The 14,563-nt window shown below is 44.4% G+C and overlaps 1 protein-coding gene across 1 annotated transcript in view; it reads left to right on the top strand.

The window, feature by feature from the left end:
- Positions 1-14,563, top strand: part of ITIH5 (inter-alpha-trypsin inhibitor heavy chain 5) — a 48,964-nt gene that overhangs the window by 22,563 nt on the left and 11,838 nt on the right. The window contains exon 8 of the mRNA XM_062580486.1: positions 12,374-12,545. Coding sequence (XP_062436470.1) covers positions 12,374-12,545 — 172 coding nt within the window. The remainder of the gene's footprint in view (positions 1-12,373; positions 12,546-14,563) is intronic.

Genomic DNA, 14,563 nt, shown 5'->3' with positions numbered 1-14,563 from the left:
TGTGTGGACAGAGCCTTGCTCTTGCCTTTCTGACACACTTCTGCTGAAAAACATCTGCTATGCCTCGGAGAATAAACAGTTGTATCTAGTCCTGCATGCTGAAAGCAGACAGGCAGCAATGCAGTGCTGAACTAGGAAGATTAGGGCTTTGAAGAACTTGGTAATGGTGTGAACTGCCCAACTAGTGCCTTGGGTCAGCAGATTAACCTTGTGCTATGAAGGCTTTTATTCTCCTCCTGAGAGCATTAGTGTTTCTTTTCCATATAGAAACAACATGCCCAGGGATTAACCCTTGAGGATCTACTTCATAGTGTAGCCAGCTCCTACCGCTAAACTCACACAAATCTCAGGCTAATTAGGCACAGAGAGATGCCTCTTTAGACACAAGCAAGAGATCTGTCTAGTCTTTGCCTAGGCAAGGTCCTAGGTTCTCTTGATTCTTCAGTTTTACTCATGTCTTCATGGAAGACGCAAGCAAGTTTCAGAAATGAGTGTTGGACTAGTGATCAAGACTCAATGGCTTGCATGTACGCTGCTCTGCTAGGACAGCCTTTGCAGCAGTCGTGAGGTAGGTGTACTCAATCTCTTGCCTGTTATCTTAGACATCCCCCTTTTTTTTTTTTTTTTTTGGAGAACCACTGGTTTATTATACAGAATTTCTCTGTGTGTGAAGCATATATATCCTCTCATTTCAGCTGCTCCAGAAAATCAGACTTCCTTGAATAATGTCTTAAATCATACCCCTTCCCCAGAGATTAGTCAAGGAAAGGTCAAAATTTAAGGCCAGCTGAATAATACGCCTGTTTTGCTGTACTAAAAAAGTTTGATCAGTTGCAGTCAGGATGTGTTTGTTCTGTAGCCTTTTTACCCAATTGTTGTTATTAAGATGTTTATTAAATTACAGACACGTCCCCTGGTGGCAGGATGCATTTGAGCAGAGGCGATGCCTCCTCTTCTTTCATCTCTGACTCTTGCAGCTGTGGTGATCTGTGCTAGTGTGCAGAGCACTGGGAATTCCCACGGCACTGCCTTTCCTCATTGCTCTCCACTGAGTCACACCCAAGATCAGCTAAAAATACACGCAGCACTTGTTAACAGTGCTCCAGGTCAGCTGCAGTAACTACGGCAAAGCACAGTTTTTAGGGTGGTAGGAGGGTGAAAGACAGGATGAGAGCCATCTGTGGCGTGCCCTTCACCGAGAAGATTTTGTAGATTCTTCATTCATCCACATTCATGAAGTTAACAGCAAGTTGACTCAAATGGGATCAGGATTTCATGCATACTGCAATTCCCACAGCCTAGTTGAGAGTCATTTCTTTTTTTCTTCTCCAAAGATTTTCCTTTTTTCCTACATAAATTTTTATCTGTTTGTGCCATCCTTCTATTTTTTCTAATATATTTCAGTCTTTGTAGCAACAAGATGTGCAGGTCCAGTTGGAAACATGTAGTGGGACTGGTTGATAAGCTTACGTCAAATCCCTGAGACATTCCCCTCACTTTATTGATATATGTTGACTCCGTAGGGAAGATTGGCCCAAGTGCACCTTCCTGTTGTGGTTTTAACAACCTTTGAACTCAGCTAATATCTAGCTGATTCAGCTGTGTTGAGCCAGTCCACTGCCACTGAGGGATCTGGGCCCTTGTGACAGTCACCGTCTAGCACTGGCAGGGAGGCTAAGCTGAAGGAAAGAAAATTCTTGAGTATGGTGATAAAAGTCCTTCATGTGTTCAAGGCTTTCCAGGTCATTACTGTTGTTCTGCTGGCAAGGAGAACACTACTTTTATTCTCAGGAGTTTTGTTTCTTCGCTTGTAAAGTGGCAGTAAGCTCTGTGTGCAATAGTTGCTTTTAACAGAAGCCAGAAGAGCATGGGGTCATATCTGCGAAGTATACTGGGAAATAAAATAGTTTGCCCTTGGAGCAGTCTGAGCTGCTGATTTTTATGGTACCAATACCTTTTGCTTCAGAGGTTGGGGGACAAAACAGTTCTACATTAGCATAACTAGGAGAAAGAGGGGCTAGTTACGGAATCACCTTCTCTGGGACAAAAACAGAAAAGAAAGCTCTGCTCAGCTGTTATAATGGGGTCTGCAGATCTATCTGTAAAAGCACTGTGCTGCAAAACTGAGTCTCCTGAACTAACTGTTATCAGAGATAACAGTGAGGATGAGTGTGCCAGTATCTCTGTTACTAGGTCAAACCATGATTTTATGGCTTTTCCACAGAAACATGGACAGTTTCTATTGGCAGAACATCTAATAGATCCATAGCCAGGAAAAGGACCCAAAGCATTTAGAGCAGATGTGAAATGGAGTACAGGCAGGGTCTAACTGTGACATAATACACCGATACCTGTAAAAGTGATGGAGATGATAATAGTTCTGGATGTGGCTCCTTTATAAAGTATGTGTTTATCAGATCACCATAGTTACCACCAGTTTCACTAGAAAAGATGAAAAAGGACCTTACAGTTCCACTCTTATTAAGCAGACATTATGGACGTGTTCCACAAGAGGATTTGCAAGTGTTTTGCAGACATGAGGTAAAATGTTGTTTCAGCCACAGATTCATTTCACCTTTTCCACAGGCAACAAATGCCCACATGCTCAGTTGCACAGCTGGCTACACCTCAGCCTGACAACTTGTCAAGGGTGGTGTGCCAGGCTGTAAATTTTCTTTGAGGTTAATTGTGCTAGGAGGAACTCAGCTGCAGCTATGACCTACTGCATCTTTTTGAATACCTCAGCTTATCTGCCTGCATTCCTCCAAGGAACCAGTGTTGGTACCCTTGATCCATGGGCCACGCTGTCTGAGCCCTCCTCAAAGCCTGAGTGCCTTATCTATACATATCCCTACACCTCTGTGCCCCAGCAGACAGAATGCCTTGGAGTAATTTTACGCTGGGGAAAGCAGATTAACACCTGAATACTTAATGATCCCACTAAAAAATCCACTTACTTCTGTTGGTTGCCAGAGAGTTGGCTGTGGGCCTGTTGACTGCTAGTCCCAATAACAGCTGCTGTCCAGGAGAACTACCTTAAACTGCCAGGGAAGCTTGGAAAAAAATGCTAATCCTAATTACAGCCTTTAGTGATTTTAAAGCTATTGTGAATAGACGTGTCAACTTTTCTAGTAGAAAGCAAGAGTCTGGGTGAGTGTAGAGCAACTGTGTGCCATGTCCCCTGCACAGAATGCATTGATGCAGCTGCCTCCTACCAGGAAATACAGGACAGTAGTGCTATCTCAGTCCTCTTACTAGATAAGAATATGGAAATCACAGGAGAATATAGTATCTGCTATGTGAACTTAGGCAGGATAATTTCTTTGTCTGTTTTTGTTTCCATGCAAAGTCTTTGCCTTGTCTGTTTAGCCAGTAAGCTCATGGCTGAGCTTATGGCTGTACAAGGTCCCCAAGTCTAAAGAACATCTGATCTTTGCCAAGGTCTAAGCTATTACTCTGACACTGCTTGCAACAACACTGCTATTTCCAAGAAAATCCCCCTTCACCCTATTACTGGGTGCTTGATAAAGGCATTGCTCAACCAAGACAGTCTGTCTCTAATTGTGAAGAGCAGTGAGAGCTCAGAAGTGACTAGCTGGGACCTTGCATGCAGGCCTGCTGGAGCAAGATCTTCCATGCTGTTGCTGTGTGAAGTCCTTAAAAAGCATTCATAGGCAGGTTCTGACTTTGAGGTACACACGATGTAATTTGAGGTCCCTTAAGAAGGAGATATAATAAGTTCTGTGTCATAAGGAAAGAGGTTTGGCTTGGGTAGTTACCCTTGCTGGAGTGACCTGACTGTTAAGGAATCTGTTCTGTTTTCATCTCCGCAGAGTTTTGGACAAAGATTTGGCCTGTGATTCTGTCTGAGGCAGTAGGTCAGTGCCCAGATGGACAGGGGAAGGGTTGGAGGCAGAAGTGTGCAGGTGGTGGGAAAGGCAGTGGGGATCTTGGAGCTGGAGATGTTGAAGGGTGCTCAGAAATGTGGGAAATGGGAAGTTGGGGCCCACACTGGAGGACTGTGAGGGCCCTGATGCAGACTCTCAGGTGTGAAAACAGGCCAATTTTTTAAAAATAACTTTTTAGTGTTGGGACTTTGCTCCAGATAACCACCATCGCCATCCCTCCCTCGCTCACTGAGGACCAAAGTGGGGAAGTCCACATCTATAATTAAAAGGTGTCACAATTCAAGGAAAAGGGTCAGGGCTATGAGAAGAAGTGGCAACAGAGTCACACGCTCTGCAGAGAGCTATTGGACACTTCATCTCCATGGAAGTACAGCACTTATTTTCATTGAGATATAATGTATTCCTTTCCTCTGTGGAGAAGTAACACCTCCTCCCCGAACAGGAATGACACCATCTCTCCATGGAGAAATATCATCTCTCTTTGTGGAGAAGTAGCATCTCCTTGCTGTGAAGGTACAGCACATCCCTGCTTAGTGGGTTACACACACACATAGGATGTTCTGAAAAGGAGCTAGAAAGCTTCAAACCCGACAGGCTGCCAGTTGCTGAGCCACCCACTGTGAGAGAGTGGCCTCATGAAAAAGGATCAGCGCGAAAATCATCAGGCTAATCGACGGGAAAAGCATAACAGCCCGTGCCTCAGCCCGGTTCCCACCGCCTGATGTAGCAACTAATTGCTGCTGAAATCCCGAGGCTGTGGCCATGGACTGCCTCGTCTTGGGCACGTGAGCACTTCCTAGCATCGTGAAGGCAGCTGAGCTGGGCAGTGGGGCACAGGGGATGACAGTCTCAAGTTCTTGGAATAGTTTTTGAGCACTGGGACTAACTCCATCTTCTGAGGGCAGAGAGAGAGAGACCTCAAGCTCTGCATTGAGGGCATGGGGCACCTTCATCTTGGCATGGACCTTTTGGCTGTAAGCTCCATGGAAATTGTTTGTCATGCTGACTGGCAAGTTTGTGTGTCCGTCTGGCATGCTGCGGGGTGCGGTCCCTCTTAAAATGAGCTTAGGACAGACAAGAATGTGGGCTTCACACACTGCTGTGTCAGTCTGGCCTCCTGCCCAGTTAGATTTGTTGTTTCCAGTGGGATTATTTCACTGTAATACAGTGGGGCAGCTTTTACACTTCCCCCTTCAGCTAATTTTACAGGGACATGTACTGTTCCGAATGTAATCTGTACTCCACTGTTGATAAGGGCTTGAAGTAATGATGCTCGGGGCTGATAGTAGAGTTTGCCTCTTTAAATCTTTGTACAGACATTTATTAATCCCTTCAACAGTCCAGTGAGATTGCAAAGACTTAACAGCTGGTCTATCTTCTGGACACACAAACCCCCGATTGCTGAGAAATCAGATCACCTTGCAATTTTTCATGTATTTAACCTCACCACACCGCTGAGTGCTAGATAAGTGAGTTACCACCAGTTGAGAGCTTGTCCATATCCCTGATGATAGTTTAAAAGTGCTTTGTTCCCCTGAGATAGAAATCCAGTGGTTAAACACCCTCAGCAGGTGTGGAGCTAAGTGGTAATCAGGTTACCCAGTGGTAAGCAAAGTTTCTGTGGCAGAACAGGCAAAAGAAACCGGACCATGAAGATTGGAGACAGTTGTTTATTTTTCAGATCGCCAGAACCAAAGTCTCTTCCTTCACAAACCCGCGTCAGTGTAACACAAAATACTTGCTGTCAAGACTTGTGAAGGAGTTTTCCTTGGTTATGTGATCTGCGTCTGCTTGCAGGAAAGCACAAAGATACATTGACAGGGAGGGCATGAGCTGCAGCCCGTGAACTGCACAACGCTGCCTGCTAAGGAAGAAAGGGCAGATTGTCTTCTCCTAAGAGGGGGATGGAAGATGGCATACGATCCAGTTCTGCATTAAAGACCCTTTTTGGTCCAAAAGTCCTTGTTAAGGACTGGCACGTGATCTGCATTACGTGGGCAGAAAGGAAATGGGGACGTAGAGGAAAACAGAACTCACAAGATGTGGCTTCAAATCTCAGCAGAAATGATGTTACCCAAATCTTTGATCTCTCGAACGTCAGCTCCTTCCTGGAAGAAGGTAGTGGTGCTCATGCTTGCCTTTTCTTTGGCTATTGGGATCACAGACTGGATCCTTAATTTGCAGTACCTTGTCAAGCCTCGGTAGAACTGTTTTATGTGCGACTTTGATGTCAGCCTTTCCTGAACTCGCAGTGTTAATCCCTCTGACAAAACACACTCAGAATCAACTAGATATTGCTGCTTTAGCTTGGCAAAGCCAAATCTGGAACTTTTCATTAGTTGCCTGTGAAAAGGGATAGTTGTGAAAAAAAACATGGATGATATTGGGGGGGAAAAAACTCTCCTAATCATCTTTTTTTTTTCCTCTGTGTGCTTTCTTGTAGTGTTTTGCCAAACAACATATTTACTTGTTCTTTTCTCCTTATCACTGTAGGAGGTCTGCTTTCTGAGCCCTTTCTCTGTGCTTTTGTGGTCTCAAACAAGTTGTTGGACAGAGATGTGGGTTCCTAATTCCCTTTGAGCTTATATCTTGTGCCTTAGTTCCCTTCCTGTCCAATATAGACTCTCACAGGAGATCTGGAAGGACAACTTACAGGCTGTGGCACATTCAGATCCTAAAGTAACAGGCAGGTAAGTCCCAGAGATAACAGTGATAGGCAGCTGTGATCCCCTGTGCCAGTTAAGACATACTACTGTCAGGTTTCTGTATGCAGCTGAAATGTTGTCTTCTAATTATAGCATCATCCTATCCTTCAGTAGGTGGTTGCAGATCGTCCCATGTCCTCTATTCCAGTCATCAGCCCAGAACCAGATTGTTCTTTTGCAGCTCTCTCAGCTGATGGGTGCTGCTTCTCGAAAACTTTATGTCCTACTGTTAATGCTTTACTGAAAGGTCTCTGCTAGCTGTGATCTTTAGACTCACTGATCTCAAGCCCACATGGTCTTCTGGTGCTGGCTGACTCTGGAAAGGGGCTGTCACTGGTGCTGATGTCTCACTGTCCAGCCGTTGTGAGTGCAGATGCCAGCTGTGTTAGGGTGTGCAGGGTGAGGCCGAGTACTGCCAAGTGATCTCAGAGGCACTGGCAGGGTGGGTGCTAGGAGAGCTCCCTCTGCATCTGGAAACTGTTTTGAAGAGGGGGCTGAGGTTACACTGTGGTAATGCAGAGACCAGTTGTTCATATAGAACTGGATTCAGCATGGACTGATAGTCTTTTGATTTCCTGGGCTGGCATGAGACATGTGCAGAGGATATGAGCGTAAGATGGAGCACTTACGACTGCTCCACGACAGTGGAAAGCATGAATACATGGGCCTGGAACACGCATTATAATGAAGTGCTTGAACTCCACTCCTGCTTCATAGCAGAGTCAGTGTCTGGCAATGCCGGGGCATCTAACAACCACGCATTGTCTCCCTTTGAACTGCACAGCTTTTAGAGAAGTCAGGCTTCGCCCTCACCCTGCTCCTCAAACAACCAAGAGACTGTGGCAGAAATGTCACCGGGACTCAGATCCCTCCTAAAAGGTGCCCAGATGGTCTGACATCATTCCAGCTGTCCTTGAGGCAGATTTTTGACCCAAAGAAGGGCTGAAGGCTCTCAGCTGGCCCATGAGAGCGTATCTCCTTCCATGCTTTGTTCCAACAATGCTTAAGCTGAATGGGGTCTTTCAGTACTAGACCCAAGGCCCAGGTGCAAAAGGGACAAGTAACAGCTTAACTGAGTGTAGTTGAGGGAAATCTCCTTTTCTGTGCTGTTCTGGGCATTGCCCAGCCTAGACAAGCTCCCTCAGCAAGAAGGGAGCAAATAAGTGGTAGTTGTCTTGAAAATATGAGTGTGGTGGTGGCAATTAGGACCAGGGTGGTGGCTGGAAGCTGACTTGTCTCTGACCTGATAGGCCTGAGAAGCCACTACTTGTAAATTGTTTATTCAGACAGTTTAAGTTCACCTTCAGCTTCCCATTGCTTCTGAAGCACAGATAAAACTTCTGATCCCCCCTGGCAATCACTGTCACCTCAACCCTCCCCAGCTGTAGACCATCGTTCTTCTGTTCCACATTTGAGGAATGATTATTTTACAGCCCTGGAGGTGCCTGTTTCAAGCCCTGAGGTTCCAGCCACGCTGACAGCTGTCATTCACGATCATGGTTTCTCAACACAAATGCATCAGAAGGGCAATCCAGCCTCCTCCACAGCTCAGCTCAATTTCTTCCATGCTAATTTAGAGGAAACAAGGGAATCTTCCATCGATGTATCCTCTTTTAAATGCTCACTTAAAACTTCTGTGACAGCTACAAAGCATACCAAGCTGCCGAAAATTGATTTTTTCCTGGCTACTCTGTATTGCTAATTCCTGCTACCCCCACCTTTAATTCCTATTCCTCCCTGCACACAAGCATGCATCTACCCAGGCAGACATGTAGGGAGAGGAACAGTCTTTTTTGCTCTGATTGCACTGGCACAAGAGTGCTGGACCCTTAAATTGTGCTTCATCAATGCTAAAGGGTTAGATCTGTGCTCTATCTAACCCCAAAATGAGATCAGTATCATCTACACAGCTGCTGGAGAACAATCTGAAACTTGCCAGGGAATAAATTGTTAATTTTCTGCATTGCACGAGAGAGCTTTTGGCAAGAAAGCCTTTGGCATGAGTTTCAGTGTAATGACTTACGTTTCAGTGCCATGACTCACTAAGGCCTGTCAGGATTGGAAGTGCAAAGACACCATCCGCAGCAGAGCAGCTTGGGAATCCCACTGCAGCCTCTGTCCTTGGCTCTTCGGAGCCAGGAGAAGTTCCAGTTGTGAACTTACAAGGACAGAACGAAGAAACCTGTTGATGTGTCCTAAGCAAAGCTACTGCCAGGCACTTTCAGCACGAAGAGCTCTGCAAATCCTTGTCTGAGGACCAGGCAGACTGGAGGAGAGGACTGGACCTGGGGAGCGCTCAGCTGTAGCAGCATATGTAAAGATTTCAGCAGTGTACTTTTACAGAGACATTCTCCTTATTTAAAGTTGCCAACTCCTGAATCATATCCAGCCCTCCAGAAGGATGTCAGGTCTCTCTTGTAGCCCATTTATGGGTGAAGGATATTGTTAGTGAAGCATATGTTGCCACTCCATAAAGACCGCAGCCTTTCGGGTAAACTAGGAGGTCCATGTGGGCTGAGAGGAGACAGGGAAACACACAGAATAAGGCAGGGAATTCAGAGCACCCTGAGAGAGCTGGGGAGCCAGTTCAGCCCCTCCTGGCTTCAGTAAACACTGCGGTGCTCAGCCTTGGAATAAACCGTGAGGTGAGTCCTACTTTTGCTATAGCTGAGTGCTCACTCAGCCTCTTGGAGGGAGGCACTTCTAAATGGTGGCTCAGTCCATCCTAAAACCTATCCAAAACGGATGGGATGCATGACTCTCTGGCAATGTCTCCCCCTGCCTGGAGAGAGATTAGAGGAAATACCTAGCTTTCTGATGACTGAGTTGGGAAAATTGAACCCCATCCTTCATTTTTACTGGGGATGCGGTAAAAGCTACAGAAGAATGGAAACATTTGGCAAAATAAGATGCTAACTCCCTCATATTTTGCTCACTTTGGAACCAAATCATGTATACATGCACACATATATAGGCTTGTTTGTATATACGTATTTCACACACACAAAAAGGTCTTTAAAGTTGCAGACAAGCTTGTGTTAATTAGACATGTCAGAATCTGAGTTGCCTTTAGCGTGAGCATTAAAATATTTCAGAATGTTTTCCGGGGAAAACTTTTGACTCAGACTCCATGGAAACAACTCAACTGTGACCAAATGGGAGATGGAAAAGGAAAGAGAGAATGAAAGAGGGAGGGAGGCAGACAGTCCCAAGCCCCTATTAAGTCCCTGTCTGAGGGTGTGGACAAATATTGCATATTCAGGAAAAGTCTGCTTCAATTCCCTCCTGACCAGTTCAGCAATTTTACCTTGGGTGCTGTGTACATACAAATGCACTGCTGTTCTGCACTGTTTCTCCTTTTCTTTTCCTTTTCTTTTGTTTGAACACAGGCAAGAATGTCAAAAGGAATTTCTGGGCATGCTGGAGGTGAGACGTAGTCTCTCAGCAAGAAGGCCAAAATATGATTATTTTTCCTCTTGCCTTGTTCTCAGAAACAACAGACCTGCTTGGGCCAAACAAATCCCTCTGAGAAAAATGTAGTTTGAAAGAACTGCAAACATCTGAAAAGAGAGTTTTGTAATGGAAAATATCAAGTGATGTTAATTATAATCAGAGCTATAATATGGATAATAAGATTTGGGGAGTTTCCCTCCAAACTGTAGCGTCTGGGCTTCTCTCTCTTTTTCTCCTTTGCCTACTCTGGGAGGTCTGTACCTCTGCTCTGGTCTCATTGCTTCTCACTCAACATCCTGCCAAAATTTCCCTCAACAGTGGCTGGCAGGAAAGCCTGATCACAATCACCCTGCACAGAAGCATCCCCATTTCCACTTTTTCCTTACTTACATGTGATTTTTGAAGGACAACTGCACAGACCACTCTTGTTATCATGAAATAGATTCAAGAGTCCTTTATTCCGTTGTATGATTGCTGCTTTTCCCTTCTATGCACACAGGAGAAAAAGTTTGGCTTAGTGGATAAAGAGCTGAAAACTTTCTAAGTTTTGGAAAGCTCTCAGTTTGTGGCCTTGATCTCATTACTCAAGTGGTCTGTGCCTCAGTTTTCTTATCTATAAAACTGGATTATGAGTTTTTTGCATGTCCTTCTGAGGTGTGATGTATTATCTATCTATCTGATGCATTTTTACCATGCAAAAGCTGTTATAAGAGAGTAGGTAGGAGGGCATAAAAACATCCCTTCCATTCTTCTTGGAATAACTGATATTTAATTTGTCTTAGTAAGCTCCTTAATGACTCTTAGACTGAGGAGGCAACCTTCATGTTTTGGCAGGCATTCATCTTCTCCGAGGTCTGTTTATTGCACATCATGACATGGAGCTGGTAGGGTTCCCCCTCCTCTTTAGAAAAGACTCCTCAGACGCTCCACCACTAGCATCTGCTTTAGTAGTCTTGTCTCTGAAACATCTGTGGAATTGATCCTGGTGAGATGTGGAATAGAGTCCCACCTAAGCATATGGAGGCATGAATCCTGTGCTCCCTAGAGTGAAAAGGGACATAGGACAGAAACAAGGAGAGAGTGACTCCTCAGTTGAGTGGACTTGACTCGAAAATCCTTGAAGCAAAGAGAAATAGTCCCCTTGACTTTGCATGGACCTGGAACCTGAGTCACCAGCTGGGAGGATTAGAGACTCCATGGTGGTAAGAGGTGTAATTTGTTTGCAATTGCATCAGCTTCCATGCAAAAGCTAGAGAGTTATGGGGTATGTCCACTGCCTTATTCCTTTTATAGCATCGATAGCTTCTCTGCTTTCACCTCTGCTTACAGATATTGTCTCATACTCCTCTCATGTGTTTTGCATTCAAACATGGGATATGTTTGTGCAGACAGGGGCTGCTTTTCGACATCTTCTCTCAGTTTGTCTTTTTAGCTGAAGTTTGAATCCATGCAAACACAGCTGCATGGTTATTAAAACAAAGTTGGTCACACTGGGGAGGACAGGACACATCTGCACTCTTCCTGTTGGCTTACTCTCCATGGTCTGTCTGTACCATCACCCAGGGACCTTGACCTCTCTAGCTGTAAACTCGGCTTAATACCAGCTTTCCTCACTCCGGGTTGCCTATATTTGCTTAGGATGATGAACAGCAGAGCAATAAAATGTTGGCATATTGCTGAATAAACAACATGCCTGAGACCAAATGGACTAACTGGTAGAATCTGCAATGCTTTGAGGCTTCTTTTCATATCTTATTCATTTGAGTACATTAGTTTACACATTTGTTAATTGTCTGAACCATTAATTGGAGTACTTACACACAAATTAGAAAGCCAATTATGAGCAGGGCTTGTGCATCCTTGACATGTTTAGAGCTACTGCAACTTTTTAACCACAGGACACTTTCAGCTTATTGCAAGTGAAGAGTGTTTTAGAAGAACTTGGTGAGGCTTTTGATATTACTCAATATTTTTCAGAATCCCTCATTCCAGGGCATGTTTCTCACTCTCACTGGGAGCTTTTAATTAAATGTCATGCATGATTTTTAAGTTCATTTAGATCCAGGCATGTCTTTCTCCACTCTGCAAGATCTTATGGGCAAGGGTTGTTCTTTTTTCATATATTTGCACAGCACCTGGCACAATAGTGATCAGGCCTTGAGTCAGGAAAGGATGTCCCAACTGTCTTCATGAGTCAAACTATCAGTGTAGAAATATTTTTAAGATCAGTAAACGTCTTAAGAATTTAATTCTTGACTGCTTAAGCAGTGACAGATGCATCTACTGTCTTTTCTCTTCTCTTTCTAGACTAAAGAAGCTCTCTTCACAATTCTCCAAGACCTAAGGCCTGAAGACCACTTCAATATCATTGGCTTTTCCAACCGAATAAAGGTCTGGCAACAGGATCAGCTGGTGCCAGTTACTCCAAATAATATAAGAGATGCCAAAAAGTACATTCATAACATGTCGCCTACTGGAGGTAGGATCCAGAGATATGAACGGGATCAATTTTGCTACCCAATTAGCTGTACGCAGCATGTAGCTGTGTAATGCGGTCTAGTAGCTTGCAACAGTAGATTAGCATTGGGACTTGACTCATGAGACAAGGCCCCCTTCCCTATTCCTACATTGGGTTATGTGCAGAAGGGTATGTGTGTGCCCTGCATATGCTTACATGGCAGGGAGGTGCCCCCAGATCAAGTTATGGAACTTGACGTAGTTGTTAAAGTGAAGCCGTGCCCATTCTCCCACTCATTTTGTGGGGAATTCGGAGTGGGAAAGTTCTGAAAGCCTTTTCTTGAGGACACAGGGAAAAATGCTGTGTCCTAGAGGAGAGCACTCAGGACCAGTACTTGAATGGCTTCTGAAAAACTAAAAGTAGGCCTAGAGCTTCATCTGGGCTCCAGGACTGATATAGCCATCGTGACCTGTGTGGTTGCCCTCTTGAAGAGTTGGGTCCTCATCTAGCACTGACTCCTCCACTCCTCCTTCTAACTAGCGTTATGGAGAAGTCAGAACAACATTTAAGAATTTCTTATCCCTTTTTCTTGTGCCTTATTGATGAGAGTGGAGAGAGGAGAGGAGAAGACCCCAGGACATGAGGGAGTGCAGGCATGATTTTGAATTTGATATGGTGGTGAACTATAAAGGCTGTGGACAGTAGTTTAAAAAAGTATAGCAAGGTTTATAATCAAACACATTTCATCCTGGCTAAGTACTCACCAGGTAAGGAAACAGAGCTGCAAAATGACCTATGCCAATCCTTCTCCATGCAAGCAATGACATCTGGCTAAAAGCTGGAGAGGGCTTCCCTACAGCTTCCCCTGAGCAGAGACCACTCCTAGCAAAGGAAACACTCGGATGGAAAAATGCTGCAAACGGGATGGTTGGTTGTACTGTTTATACTGCAAGGGGAAGAGTTTAGGAAGTGGTCGGGGGACCTGCCCAGCTAAACAATTGCCAGTGGTGGGACTAGATGCAGAGGTACGAATTCTTTTTTACTACAGAAGTGCCAAAAGAGTTGTGCAGGAACCAGCTGAGTTTGCCTATAAGAAACCTGACAAAGAACAAAAGCAAGAGGAAATGATTAACTTTGAGGTTCAACAAGGAGATGCAGTTATTCTCCAGGAGAAAACGAGGGTAGTTTAGTTTTGACTAATTCTGTACATTTTCTTTATAAAGGAGATGTTGCTTGGGTATCTTCCTGCGAATGTGAATGGGCATTGATAAGCATGTGCTGTGCTTACCCTGCTATGTCAAACTCCCACATCGAGAACGTGCAAACAAAATATTGTTGCAAAATATTTGTGCATATGGAAAAGGCAGTCTTCGGTGCTTGGTAGCTCTGTAATGTATCTGAGTTTGAAAGGACACCATCTGACATATGGGGTGGTTTTCTTTAGTTTCTGGTAAAATAATTCTTTCTGAAATTTTGCATCTGGATGGGGACTGTGAGAGTATTAGGATGTTTAGCTGCATGATTTTGGTTCAGATCCATTTTGCAAAAACACAGTCTGGATTTTGAGGACTTTTCAGAAGTTTCAGGCCCTTTCCTGCTCTTGGTCTTGCTGCAGTCGCTGGAGCTGTGTGCACTAAGACTGTAGCTGTACACTCTGATGCACAATCCTGATAACCTCCCCAGATCTCTCTTTTCAGACACCCAAGAGGCCAGAGTGTTTGATTCTTCACTCATTTCAGCCTCTCATTTTTTTTTTTTTTTTTTTTTTTTTCCCTGAGGGTGGTTTTTAACCCAGACATACTGCTCCCACAAAGGTTCCATGACCAATCTCTCTATACTTTGACTAGCTCAAGAAATACATACAGCAGGGAGACAACTGTGCTCTTTTTCCTGCCTTTTTTTTTTTTTTTTTTTTTTTTCTGGACACACAGTAAGCGCAAATCCTCTTCTTGTGTTCACGGACATTCTTCTAAAATCCATCCACTCATTCATCTGTTTTCTCTTTTCTTCCTCTCTCCCCATCTCAGGCAGCTCCAGTC

This window comes from Rhea pennata, chromosome 1, assembly GCF_028389875.1.
Source record: "Rhea pennata isolate bPtePen1 chromosome 1, bPtePen1.pri, whole genome shotgun sequence".
Lineage (NCBI taxonomy): Eukaryota > Metazoa > Chordata > Aves > Rheiformes > Rheidae > Rhea > Rhea pennata.
The sequence above is the reverse complement of the archived record's forward strand: the minus strand, read 5'-3'. Positions and strand labels throughout refer to the sequence as shown.